Below are 25,750 nucleotides of genomic sequence, written 5' to 3' on the forward strand. Positions count from 1 at the left end.
ACTCGTTCTGTATCTCAGGGAACCGTAACCGTGTACATTCACTTGAGTACTTACAATATCTCAAATCTTTCCAACTAAATTGGAAATTCTGAGAAAACTGGGTAACGCTTTAGATTACAGCCCAGAAAGCACTGCGTAATTACAACAAATTTACAGCGTAACTTTCGATAATTATAGTGTACCTATACAGTAAGTACGTGTAAGTATAGGGGAACAATATGTAAAATCTTGGGAATAAAGGGGTAACAACCAGGAAAATATTTATACTTAGTATTTTAGAACTAAGGGGTACTTAAACTATTATGATAGAAGACATTCTTACATTTGGGAGCAATTCAGCAAGAAAGTGCACTGATTAAGTTGTTTCAAGGCAAGTAGAAAGAACTATTGCAATATTTTTAATTCACGGGGAAATATGCTTTTGTTTCATGTAGTTACAGGGTAAGTATGAAATTACGGCCGTAAATTAAAGTTGTGCTTGTTACATTCTTATTTCATGTAGTTACAGGTAGTTACAGTACAGTAAGTTACAGTAATAAAAAAACACAAACTATCTGATATCACTGACTCTGAAAACCTTTATTTGAAAAAACAACTTAATTAAAAACAGGTCTACAACAATATTCTACAACAGGCTATTCATTTTTTCGCTTCTCACCCACTGTGGTCACCGTGATTTTGCCAAGTAAGACATGTTCCTGGATCAACATATTTTGTTGATCATGGAACAACATTCCTATTCAAAAATGTAGTCCTAACCTTTTCCCAACCCCTAAACCTAACCCTACCCATAACTTAAACCTAAAATCAGAGGGAAATGACATTTGAAATACACCGTTGTGGAAGCACCTAACCCTGGTTGTAAGCCTAAACTTGACATAAATGGTAAACTTGTCCCTCAAATCTGATTGGTTGTTTGGAATGTTGTTCCAGGATCAACAAAGATGTTGATCCAGGAATATGTTGTACTTGGTGAAATCACGTTCACCAACCAACTGTCACAAGCGCCTTCATGAGAGTCTACTTTGTGTTTGATGAAGCACATTATAATGAGCGGCGCCGGCAACTGTGTCATAATAATAGTTCCGCTGCTTGTGTGTTGCACAATCACTCCAGTGGCCTCGATCAGCTCCCACAACACTCGGTCCTGCTCTGCTTCATACCACATCACCAACATGATTTCTTCCCGAGTCCTATCCCAATTGTTTTCCACCTTCCATTGAGGTGAAGACCACATGTCTCAAGATTCTGCGCTCAAACTTGGCTTCATCAAGCTACTCCTTTGTTTTGAACAGGCCTCTAGCGACCTCTAGCGGACAGAATTCTTACATACTGCACCTTTAATATGCCTACTCATAAAAAAACATATTAAGTAAATGAGATAACTGAGGTAAAAGTCATACTCATAGTTAATAGTGAATAAGTTTCCCCACATCTTTCTGTAGCTGAAATGTCTTCACTGTGTTTTATGTGCTTTACCCACCTCATGTTTAACTTTTTCTGCCATTCCCCACTTTGGAGGTGGGGAAGGGTTCCGAGCCCCACTTGTCCCCAATCGTCCCAACAAAATGGTAATAAATTAGGCTTTTAGTTTATCTGTTAAAATTTGTGTGAAATGTATTTTATTAACATCACATTTTAAAAAAAAATAACTTCAAATAGCAGCATTAGAAACTTTAAAATAGAGAAAAAAGTGCAATTATATTATTACTTTGTATGAAAATACTTTGTTCAAAAGTAAATAAAAATAACAATTGATGAACTGATTCCTGTGTTTTCAGCTCCTCCAGATGTGCATATGTTTGCAATAAGGTATATCAAGTACAAAACCAGGCTGAAACTCACCTGTATGGTCACTGGCTTCTACCACAAAGACCTGATGATGAACATTAGGAAATATCGAGCATCTCTGCCTGAAAATGAGATTAAATCCACAGGAATCAGACCGAACCATGATGGATCATTCCAGATGAAGAAGAGTGTGGAGATCAAGGAGGGGGATGAAAGAGCAGTATATTATTGTTGGGTGTTACACAAATCCCTCAAAGAACCAATTATCAACATATGGGGTAATTAAAGCAGTTACACAGAGAAGCAGAAATATCACCTGATATTAGAATAAAAAATAATTTTAAGTTGTAAATTTGTATTTTCTTTTTTTTTTTTTTTTTTCTATTTTTCATCTTCTTTGCATTTGTATAGATGGAAAATGCTGGGACTGCCCATCAGAGATTCCCACTGGAGCAGTGATTGGAGCTGAGCTTGTCCTGGCAGCTTTTGTTTTTTTGGTTTTCAAAAGGATTAATGGTGAGTAGTGACTGATCAATGATGATCCACACACTATTGTTTTTGATTTTGTGTTGTAAAGGAATAATTCACAGTGAAGTGGATCAGTGGGTAGCGCGAGTGCCTGAAGACCTCTGAATCGAGTTAATAAATAAAGATGTTTTTGAGAGAAGATTATAGTGGTTTGAAGTCTTAGAGTCTCTATTGATGAGAGTCATGCAAAATGGGCTCCATGAACAGTGTTGAAAACCACTTCCTTTCTGTCCTAGTGCTTTTAGATCAGGAATGTTCAATCCTGGAGGTTCTGGAGTTTAGCTCCAAATGAAATTCCAGTGCAGCAAAACATCCCCAGCTAAAACATACAACCAGATGCTTTCCTAAGCAGTTGCTTTAAACATTTATCAGGTAAATTTCAAGTAGAGTTATACCACAGTACTGTAGACCAGTGTTTCCCAACTCTGTTCCTGGATGCACACCAGCACTGGACTCCTTTATCTGACCCATATATTTCTGGTCTTGGAGTCTCTACTAACAGGTTGATGAGTTTAAACCTGTTAAGTTCAAATGAATCTGGACTCAAAAGCGTAACAGACATAAATTGTCCAGTGTTGTAATAGAGTAGAAATACAACATTTCACTGCATCAGTATTGCAGTTCAAAATCTTGGATGTGAGCTTAAATCGCTGCTTATCCTCTGGTGAATATGCCCCTTTTACACATATCTCAAGCTATTTTTATTTTAGAATTAACCAATAAATGCATCATTTGTCTGCCATGAATCTAAACTGGTCTCATGGATCTCATCAAAAAACTCAAGCTTTTCACAACCATCCAATTTTTTGCTTCATACTTTTTGTGTCCAAAATTTTTAGATAAATTATCTCATGCACAGCACTGTGAGATACACTTAGATTTTTCGCTGTTTCTCCAACAGGACGAGAAAGCACTGGTGAAATATCAGACGTCAAAGCTACTAGCTCTCAGGAGGATATTAACCCACTGGTAATTATATTCAGACAAGGGGCTTTTTGGGTGATTCCACCCCCACTGTCTGCCATCCATCCCACCCTCAATATTTTGAATGATTATTATTATTATGCTACTTTTATTATTAAATTAATATTACAATTCATTTGCCCCACAAAAATTTCATAGCGCATGACTGCATAACTGATGTGCTGTGATGATAATAGAAGGTCTTAGATTAGCTTAGAGAAACCAATGGAGTTTGAGCTTTTGTGGCAACTGTGGCTCCAGTTTGCACAATTCAAGAGCCCAAAATTATCCTGCACATGGACAGACATGCAGGAAGTGTTTAAAAAAAATTCACTTTGCTAAAGTTTGCCGGTCGGCTTCCGCTACACAAGCAGCACGGAGGAGACCCTCACCTGTCCGTAATGACTATACTGAGATCAGGCATGTATCAGCTGGTCAGGCAGCTTTTATAACATGTACTGTGCTGCTGGAGGATGTGAGCCTTCCACTCCTGATGGATACGGAAGCAGTGGCATCTTTGCTTAATGCTAGGATTTATCACAAGTTTTTCTCACATCTGCCATTTAAGCTGCCCTGCACCTTCCTCTGTGGTTATGACAGCTCCAAGTTTGTGATGCTCTGCGTTCTCTGGGTCTCAGTACGTTACGGCTCTAAACATCTGCCATCATTTCCTTTCTACATTACTGAGCGGGGAGCCAACCTTCTGGGACTTGATCTATTTACAAGCTTGGGATTCACACTTCGAGATGAAAAGGGCTCTGATATCCACCATGTCACCTCCACCTGGCAACAGAGATGGCCATCGCTGTTTGACGGACTGGGCTGCCTTAAAACATTCACCCATAGGCCTTTGGTTGACACTGGTGTGCCGCTGGTCATACAGCCCCTGCACAGAATTCCCCAATCCCTGCGAGAGGAAGTTACTACGGAGCTTCAAATGATACTGGACATGGGAGTTATTGAGCCACTCAATGCATCCCACTGGATTTCTAACCTGGTCATCGCCAAAAAAAAAAAAAAAATCGGGAGGAATACAAGTCTGTGTTGACCTGCGCTCTGTAAATAAGGCGGTTATCCCAGACAAGTACCCCTTACTCACAGCTGAGGATCTGACGGCTTACTTCTATGGTTTGACGGTCTTCTCAGAGCATTTGTCACTCACGCTGGGGTATTTCGATATACTCGTATGCCGTTTGGCCTAAGCTCTGCCCCCAGTTGCTTTCAAAAGGTAATGACCACCATTTTGGCTGGAATTCCCAGAGTTGCAGTATTTCTGGATGACATAGTAGTCAATGCGTCAGATGTCCAGACCCATAACGACCGTCTCAGCAGGGTGGCCAGTGCACTCGTGGCACGAAACCTTACGATGAATGGAGAGAAATGCACTTTTGCAGCCTCAGCCATAGACTTCGTGGGGTACCACCTCACGTCTAGGGGCATTGCCCCTCTTTAGTCAAATATTGAGGCAATACACAGAGCCCCCCTCCACCTCCTAGGTGGCCTCATTTCTGGGCATGAGGGCCTGTTTCCTTATTTTCCTGCCTTAGTACACCCAAACCATGGCATCCCTTCACCAGTTACTAAAGAAAGAAGAGCCATGGAACTTGACTAGTGTGTGCTCTGAGGCCGTTCAAACACTGAAGTCCCATCTTACCACACCTTCTGTCCTAGCTCACTTCAATCCCAACAGTCAGCCTATCGTCACCTATGATGCCTGTCTGGACAGGACAGAGTGGAAAGACCTGTAGTAATTGCCTCAAGATCTTTGACCCCTACGGAACAGCGCTACTCTGTAGGTGAATGCGAGGCCCTTGCTTGTGTCTGGGCAACTGAAAGATGTCATCTCTTCTTCTATGGTCGGCATTTCACCCTCCGCACAGACCATCAGGCTCTGATCACTCTCTTGTCAGCCTCTGGCTCAGGTCATAAACCCCTGTGTCTGCACAGATGGGGTGAGCATCTAAGGCAGTATGACTACTAACTCAAGTTCACACCAGGGAAGGACAATGTGGTTGCTGATCTCTTATCTCGATCAAAAAAGATGCCAGGATCTGGTCTGGTGGCCAGGCATTGAACGTGACATTGAAGGACTGGTCAGAGACTGTGAACCGTGTCTACTCAGTGGAAAGACTGGACAACCGGTCTCACCCCCTTTGCAGCCTGTTCCATGGCCATCTCTTCCATGGGAGCAACAAGACATTTGTGGGGAAATTCATGGCCATGGCGTTCCCCACCATCAGCGCTTTCTGGTGGTCGTGTATGATCTCCATTCTAAATGGCCTGAGGTAATACCAGCCGGGACAGTGACAACACAGACCATCACTCAAATACTGGAGAGTCTGTTTGCTCACTGGGGCATGCCCCATGCCATCACTACTGACAATGGGCCGCAGTTTACATCTGCAGACTTCTCCACCTTCCTGTGCAGTAAAGGAATTAAGTATTTCTGTGCCTCACTCTACCATCCCCAGGCAAATGGTGGGGTCGAAAGATTCAACCAAAGCCTTAAGAATGGCATTCGTGCACACCAGGCCCAGGGGTATACATTCCAAACAGCACTCAACTTAATGCTGATGCATTACAGAGCTAGCCAGCACACCACCACTCAGACCTCTCCTGCTCTGCTCATGCTTCGCCGAGAGATGGAATTGCCATTGGACTGACTCAGACCACAACAACTGTCAGCTGCAGTGGCAGGTGGCACCTGGGCAGCAGTCAAAGCTGCCTTGATTTCAAACCAGGAGGTGAATGAAGGTGCTTTTTTCACTTGTTTGTATCCATTTATTCACCCACAAAGTCATCTTCACTGGCAAGTAAAGAAGTATTGTCAAGAACTTTACATTATGTATCATCAAATGTTTTAGAGAAAATAACAAAAAACTGTGTTTTGCCTCAAGGCAACATTGTACCATAATGGAATCACATAAAGCTACAGGCATAATAGGTTTGAATACAAATGTATTACATTTATAAGGCCAACCCTAGTAACATAACAGTTCTAGACTGGGTTCAGGTGCAGAGACCCCACCGTAACAACAAAATGGCATTGTTTTGGTCTAAACCTCTCCAGGTGGATCGTCAATTAGGGCCTGCCACATTCTTGAGCGATGGTTCTTGCAGGCATGCTAGCAGACTGTGGAAAGTACCAACCCCTTTTAACTCAAACATGTGCTCACAGGCAAGGCAGCCTAGTGGAGGACCAACACACAGCACGGCTTTTGCACCACCATCACCGGGGCCAGTACAACCATGGACAGGCTGAGTGATTCAAGGTTCCCCTGTCAGGGTGGAGCAAGGGCTCGTCCCGCATACCTAAAGGACTTTATCACTGATGTTCATGCTTAGGTGTTTAGTGATTTTTCGCTAGCTATAGCTTGAGATAGCACAGTTTATTTTGTTCTTTGAGGGGAGGGGGGGGGGGGGGGGTGTTTCTCTGGTGTCTTTTTGGGATAATGATTATCATGCAGAATGTATTGTGTGTGTATTAATGTGTTTATGTGACCATTAATATATGCATATATAGTGAAGGGAAGAGCTCAGGCACAATTAAAACCTTTCACTGCAACTGTACATTTCACAATATTTTATAAATTTTTCATTGCTGCCTTATTTTAAGGAAAGTGGAGTGGATGAGAGAAATCGACCAACCTTAGTGCACCTTCAAGAGACCAAGGTCCCTGGTCCTCCACACAGTTTTTACCAGGTAGGCTGATACATGTTGGATATGCTATGCTATGCTACGCTATGGCTATAGTATAATCTCTTATTTTGATAATTAAGAACCAACTGCGATGTCTCTGCTTAGAAGAGACTCTCAGACCCTTTCCTCTTAGCCATAGAGAGGGATATCACAGTGAAGTCATAAACATCTTCAATCACATGGCTCACAGAAGATTGCTGTTGTAATTTTAAAGAAGCCCTGAAACCCTGTATATCTATATATTATAACTGTCATTAACCCTCTATGATACGGTGTTGCTTCCAGGCAACATGGTCTATTTTAGGTTGTTTTTAATAAAATAAGGCACTAATTGATTGATCAAATGTATCTCAGAACAGAATAACTCAAATACTAATCAATAAAAGTGCATTTTTTTTTCTACATGAAAATGCCAAATGTTCAATTTTTTCCATTGTGGTACAACATTGCCTCGAGGCAGCAAACTTATAAAAAATTAAATAAATTTAAAAAATGTAGGAAAATGTTTATTGATATTGTTAAAGTGTCCAATTTTAAGCAGGAAAAACAACACAAATATCTTTTTCCTCACTGGTATCATATTGCGTACCATAGAGGGTGAATACATATAAAGCTTTTGAGACTATTATTTTGTGTTATTTATTTGGAAGTGGGGGGTGGGGCGTGCCCTTTTTCAGTTGCATTCAGCCTATGGGGCTGTGAAAGGGCAAGGTTCAAGCTCAAACCGGTGCACAAAGTTTTGCTACAGTTTCTGGGCTGTGTTTCATTCTATCCTCTATTGTCAATAGAATGGACGGTTAACGCCAATATAGTTGCGTACACTTAACTTTATTGAACACAACAAACCCGGTCTGTACTCTCAGATGCAAACAACATAAGACGACTGGTGTCACACTGATTACAGTCCGTGCTGCAACAACAACTATCCCAACATCCTTTCTCTTTTTTTTTCTTTTTTTTTTTTTTTTTTATTTAGTAACTTATAACCTGAAAGATAATTTGATCACAACTCAGAACAGCATGTATACATTCACATACGCTTTGCATTGACTAAAAAAAATACACAATACAAAATTCTTAATGTATTAACATTGCAGTTTCAGTAAGACAGTATTTGTAATGTCTCCTTAATGCTTTCTAATACATATTCATTTCAATCAATATAAACTCTTGTAACAAAATAAAGTGTTGTCTTTACCTGTTTATCTTTTTTTTTTTTTTTTTTTTTTTTCAGTTGGCACATATGAATACAAACTATAACAGCAGGTGAACAAATATACTGACTAATTTCCCGGAGCATGGAGGTAAGTATTAGTGGGTTACTGTGCATAATCTTTAAGGTAGTGAGGTCTAATCACTTTTCTTCCAGACTTTGTGATAGAAACAACAGGACTGTCTGTGTTTGGTTTTGAGCCTGTCATACTGTCTCTATTCACCTCTGCAGGCTGACAAGTCTGTTTTTTCCACGACTGTGGTTCTGTCCTTCCTGAGGTGTCGGCGGTTTCTCCTCAGAATGTTCCCTGAGTCGAGCTGGACGTCATAAGACCTATAGTCCACAGGTTTCACAACTGTCGCTTTTCTCCATGTTTTGTTATGTTCCTCAGGCTGGACACAGACTCTGTCTCCTTGTTTTAGAGGATCTAGATCTTTTGCATGTTTGTTATAATATGCAGCCTTGACGGCTCTTGTTTTCAATCTGTCCTTGTCGTGTGTGAATTACCTTTGGTTGCAGCAGGTTGTCATGCATGGGTATCAGAGTTCTGGTTCTCCTACTGAACAATCGCTGTGCTGGGCTTGCTTTGATCCCTTGCGATGGTGTGTTTCTCTGATCAAGCATGGAAAGGTATGGATCCTTCCCATCAGCTTTTGCTTTTCTTAACAACCGTTTTGCCGTCTTTATAGCTGATTCTGCCATCCCGTTGCTTTGTGGGTAGGCCGGTGAGGATGTCTTGTGTTTAAATTCCCACTGTCTGCTGAACCTTTTGAAATCTTCTGATGTATATTGTGGCCCGTTATCCGAGATAACAACATCTGGGATACCGTGTCTTGCGAAATGGGATTTCAGCTTATGGATGACAGTGTGGATCGTGTGTCGGGTAAGTAGTCCAGCTCCCAGAAATTAGAGAGGTAATCAACGGTGATCAGGTAGTTTCTGTTGTCTAAAGTGAATATATCTGTCCCCACCTTAGACCATGGGTTACTCGGTAGTTTGTGAGACCACAAAGTCTCCTTCTGCTGTTTCACATCCATAGACCTGCAATGTCACATTTCTCTATGAATGTCTTTATCTGATCGTTCATCCCCAACCAATAAACACATTCTCTTGCCCTTCTTAGGCATCCCTCTATACCTAAATGTGAGGAGTGAATGCGCTGAACAATGTCACCTCTGAGTGTGTCAGGGATTACAACTCTCTCCCCCCTGAAGACAATTCCACTCTGTGCACTCAGTTCCTCCTGAAAAGAGTGGTAATGTGCAATGTCATGTGACAAGTCTTTTTTGTTCATTGGCCAACCTTCTTGGATGAATCTGATCAGTGTCTGCAATTTTCTGTCTTTACTTGTTTCCTCTCTGATTGTTTGGAGTCTTTCTTCTGCTATATGTACATGCTGGACCATGTTTATGCTTTCAATCTCCATTTGTACTGAACTCTCTGATGCATGTTCAGGTAAGTATGAGCGGCTCAGCGTGTCAGCTAACAACATGTCCTTCCCAGGGATGTAAATGACTTCGATGTCATATCTCTGTAGTCTAAGTAACATTCTTTGCAGGCGTTTTGGGGTGTTCAGCAGGGGTTTTCTTACTATGTTTTCCAGTGGCTTATGGTCAGAGTGTACAGTAACTTTTCGCCCATACGTATACTGATGGAATTTTTCCATACCGAAGACAATGGCCAGACATTCTTTCTCTATATGGGCATAACCCCTCTCTGTCTGAGTCAATGCCCGACTTCCATAAGCAACTGGTGCCCCCTCTTGAAGTAAAGCGGTCCCTAACCCTGCCTCCGACGCGTCACACTGGAGTGTCAGTGGTTCATCTGGGTTGTAGTATTTGAGAAGTTGGGGCTTTTGTGATGGCGTCTTTGAGCCGTGTGAATGCTTGCTCATGCAAATCTGACCATTCCCAGATACTGTCTTTATGAGTTAGCTGCCTCAGTATCTCACAGCCATCTGACAGGTGGTCACAAGAATTTCTAGAGATAGTTCACCATGCCCAGCAGCCTTTGGACACCCTTGACATCTGTTGGACGTGGCATGTCTCTGACCGGTCTTGCCTTTTCAGGATCCACTCTGAGCCCGTCTGCGGTAAGTAGATGTCCTATGTATGGAACCTCGCTTTTTCTCAGTTGAAACTTCTCTGCATTCAGTTTGATGTTCTTTTCTCTACATCTGGTCAACAGTGCTCTCAATTTGTCATCATGGTCTTGGTTTGCTAATTCGAATGTCTCACCCTCTCCTGTGATGAGAATGTCATCAGCTATGACATATATACCTCGTAATCCTTCCAAAGCTTGGCTGAGTTTTCTTTGAAACACCTCTGGTGCCGGGCTGATGCCCACATTGGCATCCTCAGCCATCTATATCTGCCATATGGTGTGGCAAATGTGGTCAAGTAACTCGATTCCTCATCCAGGGTCACATGCCAAAATCCATTTTTGACGTCACACACAGTGAAAACTTTTGCCCTTGACAAATCCGGCAGTATTTCGTCTATTGTCGGTAGAGGAAAATGGCATCTTTTCAGGGCTCTGTTGAGTGGTCTCGGATCAATGCATATCCTGAGGTTTCCTGATGGCTTCTTAACAATAACGAGACTGCTAATCCACTCTGTGCTACAGTCCACTGGTGTGATGATCCCTCTTCGTTGAAGATCACTCAGCTCTGCTTTAAGTGGTGACATCATCGCCACAGGGACCCGTCTCTTTGGCAGTTTCACTGGAGTTACTGTGGGGTCTGCTTCTATCTTATACGCACCCTCCAGACATCCATGTCCCTGGAACACATCAGCATAGTCTTTTCTGATATTATCCATGCTCCACATTTCATCTTTCCCGGTCTCCTTGGTAACAATGCTATCCACAGCCATGATGTTTTCATACTGGACTTTCACTAGATTCATGGCTTGTACTGCCCTCTTGCCCAGTAGTGGCACTGCGGAGCCCTCATCTACAACCATGAATTCTAATCGGTACAGTTTCTTGTTTCTAGGATTTCTAAATTTAATTTTACATTTCCCCAATGGCTGCAGTGTGCTTTTATTGTACATGACCAGCACTTGCTCAGTCTTTACAATTTGTGTGGCTGGGTTTAACAGGTTGACAGGTATAATGTTACAGCTGGCTCCACAATCTAACTAAAACTTTACCTGTTCTTTCCCCAGGCACCAAAAAGTTTTGTGGGCAGCCTCAGTTTATCCTTCGTCACAGTGTTCACTGTCTCTACTGTTACACACAAGATGTCCTCATAACTTTCATCATCTGACTCAGTTATAGTATGCACCGTTTTTTCTTTCTGCATTTTAGTTCTGCACATTGTGGCAAAATGATTGTCTTTCCCACATTTTTTGCACTTTTTCCCATATGCAGGACATTTCTGTTTATTTCTCTCATGAATTTTCCCGCAAAACTTGCAGTTTACAGTGCTCTTACTTTTCTCTTTCCTCACAGCCTGTTTTACAGTGTGCACTTCCTCTGTCACTCGTCCTTCGATCGTTCTTTTGTTTTCCCGTGACAGCTCTGTTGCCCTGCAGATTTGCACACATTTTTCCAAAGTCAAATCTTGCTCCCTTAAAAGTCTCTCTCTCAAAACAGAGCTGGATATGCCGCAAACAATTCTATCGCGGATCAGAGAGTCTTTGATCTGGCCGAAATTGCACGTACTGGCGAGCATTCTTAAGTCCGTCACATATTTGTCGATGTTCTCATCAGAGCCCTGATTTCTGACAAAAAAACGATACCTTTCAACTGTCTCGTTCACTTTCGGACTGCAGTGGTCATCCAATGCACTTATTAATCTGCTTACTGTCCGATCCGGCGACGAGGTGGGGATCAGGGTCTCGCACAGCTCTCTTCCCGTCTCCCCAATGAGATAACTGAAAACTTTCAGTTTCACGGCTTCGGCAGCGTCCGCCAAAGTAAGGTCCATATACAGCGTGAACTCTTCTTTCCACAATTTCCATGATTTCGCCAGATTAGTTGAGTCTAGGCAAAGGGCTTGTGACGGCCTCAGTCCCAGTGCATTCTCCATCCGCGCTGCACCTGAGCTCTCCGCTCTCTCTACCATACTTAGCCAGTGTCTTTCGTTGTGTCTGCTAATTTGTGTGCTTTTACTGTTCACAAAGCACCGCTGCCACCATGTTTCGTTCTATCCTCTATTGTCAATAGAATGGACGGTTAACGCCAATATAGTTGCGTACACTTAACTTTATTGAACACAACAAACCCGGTCTGTACTCTCAGATGCAAACAACATAAGACAACTGGTGTCACACTGATTACAGTCCGTGCTGCAACAACAACTATCCCAACAGGCTGAACGAAATGTTATCTGGAAACGGTGTGCAACGGGTTTGAGATACGTTTTCTCTTGTTTGGTGGGTGTGTCAAAATGTCAGCCCAATCAGCAGCAACATGATTATAAACCACACGGTATTAAAGAGACACAATGGGTCTGAGTCGTTTACAAATGTGTCCGCTGCAGCATGGCATACGCAACAATTGAAGATATTAGAAGACGACAAGGGCAGTGACTGTAACATTGAGCTTATTTTGCAGTATTAAACACGTATTTATACCGATTTTATCAAGCTCTGAATTTCATCAAAATTCTTCAAAAAGAACACAAAGAAGTTTATTCTTATTTTATTGTAACAGTAAGGCCTTATTTTTTCTTCAGAGACCAATCCAATAATCTAACTTCTGATCTTATAGGTCCCTGCAGAGAAGAAAATCCTTCTGGAAACCCTGGATGATTTGGAAAGTGACAATATTAAGAGGTTCAAGTGGCATTTGAAACATCGTGGGTTAGTTCCAGCCTCTCTCATTGAGAATGCAGTTAACACTGACGTAGTGGATGTGATGATGAATAGGTTTCCACTAGATGGAGCTTTGATTCTCACAGTGGACATCCTGAAGGAGATGGATCAAAACCATCTGGCTGAACAAATAATGAAATATTTAACCCTTGAATGCATTCATTACCCTTCTCCTCATTCATTTTTTAAAGTTAGACATCAACCTTCTAGGTATTCCTTAATCAATTCATTATAAAGAATATAACAAGAAAAAAATCATAAAATTATAAAAGAATGCCTATTTTTGAATTCATTTTTTGTAAAAATTGTATAGGGTCGCAAATGACCCGAGGTGTGTATGAGTGTATGTATATTTTTTCTGTACAACAGTAACTGAATCATAGATGACGGAATAAGTACAATTCACCTTTATTCCACAAGGTGGCAATGTCTGATACACAATGCTGAAGCGACGACTCATTTAGACAGAAAACGAAATAATAAGAAAAACATGAAATGGCTCAGCGATTTACTGCAGAGCAAGTACTGAACGCAATCAAATATGACTGTAACTGTTACTAGATGGATCTGGTGAAGCTGTTAGCGATCAAAATATTGATTTTGAAGATGTTGAAAATTATATAGTTTTGAGAATATGTTTGAGATCGCGAATGGGCTCATATTCGTGACCTCAAACATAAAACTAGCCTATTATTTGCTGAATCTACTGGGAAACGAGCTCTGACGAGGACAGTGGTGATGGCATAAAACATCTGCTCAAACGGAGCCCTTTCAAGCTCCAAAAGGTAACAAAATACTATTTATTTTATTCTTCTGTAATTGTTACTCTAATATCAGAGGAGTTTTATATTATCGCGACAGGTAGAGATCCTCCCGTGTTAGATATAGATCCGGGTCGATAAAGACCCGAATATGTAAGAATGACTGGCGAAACAGTCATGCATTTAAGGGTTAAATAGTGATAAAAATATGAAGTTTTAATATAAAATTTTATAAAGTTAATATATGATATAGTTGTATACATTTTTGTATGACAGTAACAGTGATTTTATTGAACCCAAGATTTTGAACTTTTGAACTTTACTGACAAATTTCTGTCAAATGAACGAATAGAACTTCGTTAATGTGGTTGATTTGATCTTACTTATATAACAATCATATTCTTTATATGCTTTTATGTGTGAAATGGATCAGTACAAATGAGGTTGAAGCTTAAGCACTGGTTGTATCTGAAATTGATGTTTAACTGATTTCCTGTTGAGCTTCTCAGAAATGAGACCGAGATGTAATTTTAATTTTAGCTGTTACATGGAAAATAAAGCGAAGGTCTCAAGCTTTAGCAATGAAATTGTGTTGCAGTCTGCAAAAGGTGTTGTGAGGCAGGCTGCAACCAAACTTTGTATTTTAGATATATTGAGCTCGCTGCAACAGGAAGCAGTGGGTTTATAAGGGCTTTATTTCTATGATGAAATAAATTATGTGATTTCTGCAACAGAAGTAACAGAAGTTTGCCACACATCGGGGGAAGACGTCGTCGCTGTTTTTTATTCTGAACTTTGTTATTAAAAAGAAACCAGTATATTTGGCAATTTTTATCAAGTCTCAGAGTGAATTATTTTTTACATATCCTATTATCAATACCTGAGCATTGAACCTGACTGAGTCTGGCTGGATTCCCCTTGAAATCTCCAATTATCGTGCAACGCTCTCAATCCAAACAATTAGAAGGTAAGGCCAAATCTTTTTTGATGCTGAAAAAGTAGAGATATGAGTTTGAGAAATTAGAGACTGAGGAGGAATAAATACACATCCAATTGGCAGTTTTATAATTTTGTAATCTAAAACTTTATAATCTAGTGATGGCTGATTTCAAAACACTCCTTCAAATCTTTTGTGTTTTTCCTAGCCGTACACCGTGTCCTAAAAACAGCAACACAAAGAATGACAATGATAATATCAGTACTGTTTATGTGCTGTACTTACTGTCAAAAGCAAATATCATTCTGTGTTCCCAGCTTTTTAGCTGTAATGAAAACAACACTGGCTATAATTCACCTCAGATCTTGAAAATAAATAAATGGACGCAAGAACGTTCAAAATGGCAACTCAATGTGAACAAACAAGTGTATCCTATGACCAAGATGGGTTCACCCTAGATCAGGGGTGTCCAATCCCACAGCTTGTCTATTAAAATATATTATGTGGCCCGCCATGCATTATTTACAAATTGTGCAGTTTCACAATGTTAAAGGGTTAGTTCACCCAAAAATGAAAATTCTGTCATTTATTACTCACCCTCATGCCGTTTCACACCCTTAAGACCTTCGTTAATCTTCAGAACAGAAATTAAGATATTTTAGTTGAAATCCCATGGCTCCGTGAGGCCTTCATAGGGAGCAATGACATTTCCTCTCTCAAGATCCATTATTGTACTAAAAACATATTTAAATCAGTTCATGTGAGTACAGTGGTTCAATATTAATATTATAAAGCCACCAGAATATTTTTGGTGCGCCAAAAAAACAAAATAACGACTTATTTAGTGATAACCGATTTCAAAACACTGCTTCAGGAAGCTTCGGAGCAGAACTGAGGGAGCATTTTCCTGGAAAACCAAATCAATCCACCTCATTTTCAGCGGCTCAGATTTAGGGAGTAAATGGAGAGAGCTATGTGGATTAATCCATCCAGCTACAGAACACCTAAAAAGCTCTATGTCAGCTTTCTTGAAAGATGAAAACATTATACTCTCACGGTTTTGCTTCTTATGACAGTTGCTCATCTTCACTAATGTTTATACACACTAACTCTTATTTGCAAAAATTTGAGAACATTAAATAAAACTAATAATCAGTAACTGTGGAAGTCTTTCTTTATTGTAAATATAATATTAATAAATATATGTAGACTATTCACTGAACATTGAACTGTCCATCAAGTGTCGATTTTAAAAGTGTGTAGATTTGACTGACTTCCTAAACTTGCTTTGTCGGCTGTTGCCAATCAGTAAAATTCACACACTTCAACTGGGAATGTTCCCATAACTTTCACTAGTGTTCTTTATAGGTTGTGTAAATGTTAAGACAAAAAGTTCTGAAAATAATGTCTATGGAATATTCTAATAACACTATTAATATAAGAGAAAACATTTTTAGAAAAACGTTGTTGGAACATCCTTATAATGTTTTTATTTGCTGAATGTTTTCATAATGTTATCATAAAACTTTCTAAGTAACATTCATGAAACGTCCTTATGTTGTTATTTTCACTTGAAAATTCTCATAACATTGAGAGAAAATGTTTCTCGCAAAACATTCTCGGAATATATAATATTTGCTTAATGATTTTGAATGTTTGAATAAAATGTTGTGAGAAGAGATTTAATGAAACGTGTTATTTGTCAAAGTTAAATATTTTTCATAGTGCTTTTCACAAGTGTTTCAAAGCATGCAGCTTTAGGCTACAGAAAATCATGTTTTTTTAACACCTTAAAATTTTCATATAGTCACATTTAGCAGATGCCCAGCTAACAGGGACTGTTCTCTAATGTTGTGTCTGAGGTTTCCTCAAAGTTATGGACAAACTTTCTTCCAGTAACGTTAATAGAACGATTATTCAAGTTATATAGTCTTTAATAATGTTCTCAGAACGCTAACACAAAAACATTATGTAGTATTATTCATGAAACATAATTTTTGGAATGGTTTATTTGGAAGTTCATCTAAAACATTTTTTTAAATGTTTCTACATGTTTGATCATTAAAGAGAAATAAAGAGAACATGAAGTCACAAGACCCATGCATAAGGAACAAATAATGAATGCAAGTTGTAAAATATACAGGCAAGCAGAAAAATGTGTTCTTATGTTTTGTTAACATTCCCATTAAGTTATGAAAACGTTATTATTATTTTTTTTAAACGTCCAAAACATCCAGTGTTTTTTTTTTTTTTTTTTATGTATTTAGAACGTTTTTGGTTGTGAACTTTAGAGGAACATTCCTTTCTTTTAAAAATGTTATGAAAACGATCATTCTGAATGTTTTCTGAACGTTCAAAACATTAAAAACGTCTGAATGTTAAAAAAACATACATCCCCTTTAAGTTTTCATAACTTAATGGGAATGTAAACAAAACATAACTTTTTTTTTTGTTGACTGGGAAATAAACCAACATCTATAACGACCTGTAAATGCACAAGACTTTTAAATAATATAGTTGATCATTGATAAATTGTACTAGAAACCACTTTGTATATCTACGACTAACTATTTGACTGACTGCCTAAACCAGCTTTTTGTTGTTTAGATTTACGTCACCACTTGTTTGGCCCAGGTATGTACGACGTCATCGTCTTCTGTTCTCTGATTGGTTAAAACTTAATTCTTCTGTTGGCAGTTTCTGCGCTCGGTTTCTGAAGAAGGCACGATGTAAACACCTGTAAATTCACACATGGATTTTCAATTATGGTCGTTGTTTTCGCGAAAATCTTCGCTCTGCTTTGTGTTTTGCTTCTTTATGGGATTTTGCTGTCAACTCAAGCAGGTAAAGTTATTAATTGACCTCAATCATCAGAGAACGAAAGTGAAAGTAACACGTTACGCTTCCTGAACTAAAACGTATCGACAGATTTTATGTTTGATTATGTTATGTAATGATTATCTTATAACTCACAGCTTTTTAAAACATTTTTATTGAGTTTTTGTCTACTACGCCGTGCAATTCACTTACACTGTAGCCTACTTAAATCCCTCACAGCCTCCTTTCATTCTTGTCAAAAATAAATATGGCGCTATACGAGTTCTGTGTGGTTTTTAGACAGGTTGTTACAGGTTCAACGGAATTATTTTTCAGCAGCCTCAAATTAATTTATCAAAAGAATAAGATTCCTTCTGAAACGTACCGATTTTTTATAAGTGAATAGTTATTTAATGCATATTTATTCCTCTTCATTGCAGAGAGACACTCGCTGTATTTCATTTACACGGGCTTGTCTAAACCTGTGGATCTGCCGGGCATCTATGAATTCACTGCTATGGGTCTGCTGGACGACAGACAGATCGACTATTACGATAGTGAACTAAAGAGAACGATTCCCACACAGTACTGGATAAAAGAGAAAATGCAGGAGGATTACTGGGAAAAAGGCACTCAGTCCAGAAAGAGTAAAGAACAGTGGTTTAATGTGAACGTTCACATTATGATGAACCGCATGAATCAAAGTGAATCAGGTGAGAAACATTCGTACAGTTTAGCATGCATATTCACATGATCTCTATTGAAGCTTTCGACATGGAATAAAAAAAATAGAATAAAATGTAATTGTGATTTTACACTGTGTAACGGTACACAGAAGTCACAGTTCAGTACGGACCTCTGTTTGGGGGTCACTGTTCAACACAAGTTCAGTACAACAGGATAAAGCAATAAATCCCCAATGCAAGGGTTGTTTTATTTTGAACAGACAGGTTGGATGGTTTGGGGTTAATACATGTACCATTACACCCCAAATTTCTAGTATTATCATCTCACAAACATTTTGTTTTCTGACCATTTCAGATCTTCATGTTCTTCAGTGGAGAGTTGGTTGTGAAATTAGGCAGCAAGGAAATGAATTGAACTTTGAATTGAGAAGCATTTATGAGTTCAGTTATGATGGAGAGGACTTCTTGGCTTTCGATGATAGAGAGGCTCAATGGGTCGCTTCAGTTGATGCAGCTCTACCAACCAAGAGAAAATGGGACAATGTGCCGATCCTAAACCAATACATCAAAGAATACCTGGAGAAAGAGTGTGTGAACTGGCTCAACAAATTCAGAGGATATGCAGACGAGGAGCTCAGAAACACCTGTGAGTAAATATGATATTTGATTATTGTTAGCTGTTATAGAGATGGAACTCAGGATGTAATCACACTGGGCATGGTTGCCTTGTACCGAGCGTGATTTGCATTTTATGTATTTTAAATGCATCTCTCTTGGCCTCTAATCTTGAGTATCCCTGCCTTACACCTTAAACCAATTCATACCACCAAACCTGTCTCTAACTTTATCCGTATCCCACCTGAATAGCAACACAAGTGTTTTGTAATACAATATGAAGATGTTAGATCGGATGGAATCTCCACATCAGAAATATCAAAATATCAAATAATAATAATAATAATAATAATAATAATAATATAATAATAATAATAATATAATAATAATAATATCAAATCCAGCCCCTGATGCTGGATCTTGTCAAAATATTTCCTATTGTCTGGTGTGTTTAACCAAAGTCCCTTTAAGACAAGTCAGTTCACTCGGCGGCCATTTTTGAAACACCTCTCGGGCATCCTGGGCATCATGCAATCTCTTTGAATGGGGAAACATCAAATTCTCCAAAACTGTTCGCCCACCTTACGATTAAATTCCATATTTGAAATCACCAATGAAATCTAACAACAACCGGCTCATAAATTTAGTTTCTAAACGCTCGAATCATGACAAAAAAACGGTATTTTCTCTTCGGAGGCGCGCGTCTGACTGTTTCTATAGAAATCGGTGATTCTAACGGCCGCTGAAGTGACGCGATGACTTTACCAGTCGGCGATTGGCTCTTATTTAGAAGGCGGGACTTATTCCGCCATATTGCGCGTTACACTTTCTCCCATTCAAAACAATACGAGTGACACGTCTTGTGTTATTCTATAGTCTTTGGTTTAACCCAGCAAACCTGTCAAAGTCTTGTCTGGTACCTCAAGAACTCTATTAACAGTCTTCTGTCAGCCTTAGAGTTTGACTGTAAAGACAGAGAATAGCAGAAGCAGGAGACGAAGTGATGGTAATAAAAGAGCAGTATAATCTTAGTTGCATATGTTTCAATGCTTAGAGTCTGTCTAGATGTTACACTACTTAACTCTCTGATTTCGTATTGATGCTCTGACTTCGTCTGACCAGTACAATTACAACAAGTGTTAATATACTAAGGGAAAAACAAAGAAAAAAAATACGATTTCAGAATTTTCGTTCTGTGACAATTAGGGGTGTAACGATTTATCGCAGTACGATATATCGCGATGCAAAAATGTTACGATATGCATCGTAGAGTGATGGCGATACTTTTACGATATGATGGCAGTTTAATCTTATTGGTTGAGCTGCCGACGTGACCTACTCTGCAAGGTGGGAGTGAGAGAAACCGGATGCCACCGCATATAAATGGTGTGTCTCAATCAGCTCTCTAGTTCAGTAAGTGTTTCGGGCACACATTGAATCTTGCAAGCAGGTTTAAACGTTTCTCGCGTCAGTCTCTTGCTTGGTCGCGTGAGAAAAGTCGTGGTTTTCCTTTACCGCAGTGCCACAGCAACAGCTGTGCTCACAGAAAAGCAAAAGATGCTTGCGATGCTTTGCTTTAAGAAGTTCTGTGGGCCGTTCACATATTGTGTCTTTTCCGCGTGCAAGTCAGTTATTTCAAATGTAGCAACGCGGCAGACGTGCTCATAATGGGATCAACGCGGTCGTGACGCGCATCCGGTGCGTTTTCCAGGTGCATCGAGATGAACAAGGTCGTGTGACAAGAATCAACCGATCAGCTATGGCCTTTCCGTAACAAAACATCAAAAGCTCAGCCGAACAGCTGATCATAGCTGTACATGGTGGTTTCTATAATCATTTATCCTTTGCAGAAACTTTCTGATCCTCTTGGAGAGCTCAGTTCATGGTTGCATAGCAATGACCGACGCCACGGGAGCGCAAGCGCTTTGGAAAGAAGGAGAAGCGGTGCGGCTGCGCCTTCCACGCGTTTATAGACGCGATATGTGAACGGCCCCTATTCATAATTCTAAGTTCATGTTAAATTTAACTTTCTTTTTCAGTGACAGACAGACCTATTCAGCTGTTGATCTGAATACAGAAGGTTTTTATTAAACCTTGAAATGTGATCTTGTATGTACAACAAGGAAAATTATTGAAATTTGTTAATGTTTTTTTAATAAATCTTCTTTGAATTTCAGTTTCATTTTGTTCAAAATATCGTGATACGTATCGTATCGTGAACTCTGTATCGAGATACGTACCGTATCGTGAGCTGAGCGTATCGTTACACCCCTAGTGACAATAAAAACCTTGAAAAGAAGACCTTCTCTCATCTCCTACCTGTGAAGATAATTGTCCTCTCAAACCACACAATCATAAGATTAAACAACAACAGAAAGGAAATAAATGTAAAACTAAAAACATGAAATGACATAAATTAATACTAATAATTGTCACAGTCACATGGACTTTCAGTTTGTTTGTTGTCGTCTGTCACATGTTCCTTTGTTCTAGTTTCCCGCCACTATCAGTGTCCATGGACACTAATCGATTCATCACAGCTGTCTGTCATTTGAGTTAATCAGTCTGTCTATTTAAGTTCCTCTATCTGTTCAGTTAGTTGTCGGGTGTTGTTTGTGTAAGCTTTGGTGTATGTTCCTGTCCGGTTCCTGTATTCTCCAGTTGGATTATCTAGTAAAAGACTTGTTTGATCTTATCTCCTCGTTGTGTGCTTTATACACCATAGGTAATGTAACAGAACACCCGACCGAAACAGTAAGCGACGTGTTTGTTTGTAGTATTTTCTTTTTTGTTTTCGTGTTCAGTGTTTTTGTTTCCGTGTTTCACTCCTGCTTTCACTATGGACCCTTCCGTTAAACTCATGTGCCTTAAGCAGGGAGAAAGCTCCCTCGAGAGACATTTAGAAGAATATCTGGATCTCGCACATCAGACCACCTTCCCGGACTACTATCTGTGCTCGTTCCTGCACACCGGATTCAACAACACCACACGAGCACAGCTGTCCGGGGAGGAGTCCTCGAGGGAGCTTCATGTCATATGTGGAGTGGCTGCTGGCGTCCTGTGGACCAGCGTTCATCGCCGGAGTTGCCGCCAGCCCAACTCCCCAGCCAGAACCACCCAGACGGCGAGGATTTTCGACCTGAGCCCACCGCAGGTAGCACGACGGAGACCGCCGCGATCGAGCCGCCCACGCATACAAGAGCGATTGGGGGTAACATCGCCACAGAGCCCGAGCAGCGTGAACCTGACCAGGTGTGTGAGCCGGCCGAACATACCATCGCCGAGGGAGTGTTGGTGGACATCGAGGGACTGGAAGTGAGCCCTGCCCACCCCCCCTGCTACTGAGAGTGAGTTGTTTGCTGAAACACTGCTGGACTTAAGGTGTGGAGAGGACACTTTCCTTGTCCCTGTAGGGTCCCCTGTGCAGTTGGTCCCGTCCAGTGTGCCTCTTCCACCTTATCTACAACCTGTTTCCCTGCCTACTATCATCTGTGCCATCCAGTCGTCTACGTCTCCCTTCAGTCCCACGATACCACCTCCTCTCAGTAGCGTGGTACCATCTCGGGCCTGCCGGGATCCGTCTCCTCCTGGGCACGAGGAGTATTATAGTAGTTAAGACCACCTAATTTATAGTGGGACCATATTTTCACGTCTTTAAGTGGGAACGGTTCAGAGTAATCACACTAGTCAAGCCAACCACACTTTGGGGGTCAAATGCACTCGGGCATGTTTCAGATCACCTAGTGTGAGTACACTCTTACTGATGAACTAATTCCTGTGTTTTCAGCTCCTCCAGATGTTCATATGTTTGCAAAAAAGTCTATCAGGGACAAAACCAGGCTGAAATTCACCTGTATGGTCACTGGCTTCTACCCCAAAGACCTGATAATGAACATTAGGAAATATCGCACATCTCTGCCTGAAGATGAGACTGAATCCTCAGGAATCAGACCAAACCATGATGGAACCTTCCAGATGAGGAAGAGTGTGGAGATCAAAGAAGATGAAAACGTAGAATATGATTGTTTTGTGACCCACAGAACCCTCAAAGAACCAATTATCACTAAATATGGTAATTAAAGCAGTCACACATAGACATAAATACCTCCTGATATTGGAATAAATCAGTTGTAAACTTCAATTTTCCCTCTTTTTGTTTTTTGATATCCTTAATTATTTTATTTTTTATCTTTATACGTTTGATTAGACGGAAAATGCCGGGACTGCTCTCCAGAGACTTACTCATTTTTGATTGGAGCAGTGATTGGAGTTGTGCTTGTGCTGGCAGTTGTTGCTGTAGTGGTTTACATTGTAAAAAAGAAAAAGATTATTGGTGAGTACTGAGTTCTTGTGAGTTCTTGTTGTTTTTGGTTCTGTGTTGTAAAGCAAAACTGAGTTTATTTTCCACTGGTAAAATGGGTCAAAATAGAGATATAACTGGCACTGAAAAGTCAGTTTTTGTTTAATATTTCTGGTGGCCACAATTGGTGCATCATTATTTAATAGTGCATCTCCAGTATGAGAAAATCTTTGACATTTCACTGTTTCTCCAACAGAACGAGACACTAGTACTGGAGATGATAAAAATGTGTGGGAACTTAAGGAACTTAAACACGACTCAGGTGAATATGGCTCTTATTCACATGTATCTCATGCTCTCTTTAATAATGAAACTGAATAACCATGCCTCATTAAATGCATCATCTGTCTGCCAGACCACCTGAAATCCAAACACATCCTGAATCTCATTACACAAGCTTTTCACAACCATCTACTTTTTTGTGATTAATATTTTTTTTATTGGCACAATTGTGGTGCATCATTATTTAATTGTTTTTTTTTTTTCTTTTTTTTTTTTTTCTTTCATACTGGAGATGCACTTTGACATTTCATTGTTTCTCCAACAGGACAATACACTAGAAGTGAGCCAGAAAAGGATGTTAGCTAACTGGTAATTATATATTAAATGTTTTGACACAGTTCTGTTTCTAGTGAAGCACATTCGAAATATCTTCTGCATTCAGGGCTTCTTACAGGAGCTGTGATTTAGTTTTCATGTGTCAGAGACCGCCATGATAACCTCAGTTAAAGATTGGGATAACTTCTGCTGTTGCCGCTGTTTAAATGTTTAATCATTCAGGGTGGAGGACAGGAACCTTTCTTCTAATGGGAAGGAAAGGTTTAAATTATAGGGATAGTCATACTGCAGCATTGTGGATAAACTGCAGAGATTTGAAAAATACAAATGCTTGAGTTTTAGATGTACTACTCATCTGGAAATATCAGTTGTTCTAATAACTTCTCCCAATAATGAATTAAATTAATATAAATATTTTTGTCTGTGTTTCAGTCCACTGACTTCGCTCGCAAAGTGACGGAAGAACCAATAAATCACTACAACAACACATATTCAGAGGAAGCTATATAAAGAAGATTTGCGGTTGTTGTGAATACTTCTAAGTCACAACATTTGAATGGGTTGCTTGAAAATAGTTGAATAGTATTCTCTCTCTTTCTTTCTCAAATGTTATATAATGTGGATGTTTTGAGGCATTTTGCTCAAGCGATTGTTGTTTTTTATTATTTTTATTCCAAGTTCCAAGAGCTGTTTTTTCATTCTTCATCTATTTCTACCTCTAAAGGGTCAGACTGACACATTTGCAGTGATAATTAAAAAAATAATTATCCTGTATTCTCTATAAAATATCTATCTTATGTTCTCCTTAATGTCCTGTGGGATATTTTAATGTACTGATTATTGTAACCTACATTTGTTGATTGGTTTTGTTCTTTCACACTGACTTAATTTCTTTATATATTTATGCAGGGAATGGATTAATGGTGTAAATGAATGTCTATCTGTTATTCATGTTGGATCCATTTATTTATAAATTACACTATTCTGTGTTGTACTGCTTTCACCTTTTTTAAGACAAAAAAAAAAAATGTATTTTGTACTGTTTCACTAGGGGTTTTAAAGGATTAGTCCACTTTTAAATACACTTTTCCTGATAAATTTACTCACCCCCATGTCATCCAAGATGTTCATGTCTTTCTTTCGTCAGTCGAAAAGAAATGAAGGTTTTTGAGGAAAACATTCCAGGATTTTTCTCCTTACAGTGGATTTCAATGGCTACCAACAGTTTGAAGGTCAAAATTACAGTTTCAGTGCAGCTTCATAAACAAAATATCGCCTTGAACTTGTACTTTCCGCTTCCGCATTCTTCATAACGCTTACGCTGAATGTCCTACGCCTTCCCTATTCAAGTTACGGAAAAAAACGAAACTGGCGCCGCGTTCGTTCCGTAAGTAGAATAGGGAAGGCGTAGAACATTCAGCGTAAGCGTTATGAAGAATGCGGAAGCGGAAAGTACGTTCAAGGCGATATTTTGTTTATAAAGCATAAACGGTTGTATTTTTTTTCGAAAATGACCGATCGATTCGCTAGATAAGACCCTTATTACTCATCTGGTATCGTTTAAAGCCCTTGAAGCTGCACTGAAACTGTAATTTTGACCTTCAAACTGTTGGTAGCCATTGAAATCCACTGTAAGGAGAATAATCCTGGAATGTTTTCCTCAAAAACCTTCATTTCTTTTCGACTGACGAAAGAAAGACATGAACATCTTGTATGACATGGGGGTGAGTAAATTTATCAGGAAAAGTGTATTTAAAAGTGGACTAATCCTTTAAAGGATGGTACGGGTTCTCATGTACCTGGTTTTATTTCTGACTGTAATGAATGTCTGATCATCAATAATTGAACTTAAAAGGGTTTTGCACTTATTTAATTTTGAAAACTGAGCAATCTGATGAATACACTACTAATGTCTTAAAACCAACAGACAAACTACCTACCTCTATTACTTGACCAGAGAGTTGTATATCATGAAAATGATCATTAATTGTAAATATTTAT

The 25,750-nt window shown here is 39.5% G+C and overlaps 2 protein-coding genes across 3 annotated transcripts; both read left to right on the top strand.

Moving 5' to 3' along the window:
• The first annotated feature begins 777 nt into the window (after window positions 1-777).
• LOC125247597 lies at window positions 778-13,287 on the top strand. Of its 2 annotated transcripts, XM_048158992.1 has the most exons (6): window positions 778-2,069; window positions 2,203-2,307; window positions 3,221-3,288; window positions 6,899-6,985; window positions 8,217-8,286; window positions 12,912-13,287. In XM_048158992.1, exons 1-5 carry the CDS (start codon window positions 1,799-1,801, stop codon window positions 8,250-8,252), a joined length of 567 nt encoding a protein of 188 aa, XP_048014949.1. In that variant the 5' UTR covers window positions 778-1,798; the 3' UTR covers window positions 8,253-8,286; window positions 12,912-13,287. The 2 variants fall into 2 exon arrangements, with proteins under 2 accessions (XP_048014949.1, XP_048014939.1); XM_048158982.1 differs by lacking the exon at window positions 8,217-8,286 and having other exon boundaries at window positions 782-2,069.
• A 4,109-nt stretch (window positions 13,288-17,396) lies between these two features.
• On the top strand, window positions 17,397-24,817 carry LOC125247238 (H-2 class I histocompatibility antigen, Q10 alpha chain-like). The gene is made up of 8 exons (XM_048158494.1): window positions 17,397-17,557; window positions 17,971-18,243; window positions 18,572-18,862; window positions 22,619-22,903; window positions 23,039-23,164; window positions 23,388-23,453; window positions 23,739-23,782; window positions 24,182-24,817. Exons 1-7 carry the CDS (start codon window positions 17,479-17,481, stop codon window positions 23,777-23,779), a joined length of 1,161 nt encoding a protein of 386 aa, XP_048014451.1. The 5' UTR covers window positions 17,397-17,478; the 3' UTR covers window positions 23,780-23,782; window positions 24,182-24,817.
• Window positions 24,818-25,750: the final 933 nt, after the last annotated feature.

The sequence above is a fragment of the Megalobrama amblycephala genome, linkage group LG1, assembly GCF_018812025.1.
Source record: "Megalobrama amblycephala isolate DHTTF-2021 linkage group LG1, ASM1881202v1, whole genome shotgun sequence".
Classification (NCBI taxonomy): Eukaryota; Metazoa; Chordata; class Actinopteri; order Cypriniformes; family Xenocyprididae; genus Megalobrama; species Megalobrama amblycephala.

Excerpts from the sequence above, each read along its gene's own strand:
- LOC125247597 (XM_048158982.1), top strand. The coding sequence starts at position 1,799 with ATGTTTGCAATAAGGTATATCAAGTACAAAACCAGGCTGAAACTCACC. Across the intron at positions 2,308-3,220 it reads GGTTTTCAAAAGGATTAATG|GACGAGAAAGCACTGGTGAA; the intron begins GTGAGTAGTGAC and ends TTTCTCCAACAG. Across the intron at positions 6,986-12,911 it reads CTCCACACAGTTTTTACCAG|GTCCCTGCAGAGAAGAAAAT; the intron begins GTAGGCTGATAC and ends CTGATCTTATAG.
- LOC125247238 (XM_048158494.1), top strand. The coding sequence starts at position 17,479 with ATGGTCGTTGTTTTCGCGAAAATCTTCGCTCTGCTTTGTGTTTTGCTT. Across the intron at positions 17,558-17,970 it reads TTTGCTGTCAACTCAAGCAG|AGAGACACTCGCTGTATTTC; the intron begins GTAAAGTTATTA and ends TCTTCATTGCAG. Across the intron at positions 18,863-22,618 it reads CGAGGAGCTCAGAAACACCT|CTCCTCCAGATGTTCATATG; the intron begins GTGAGTAAATAT and ends CTGTGTTTTCAG.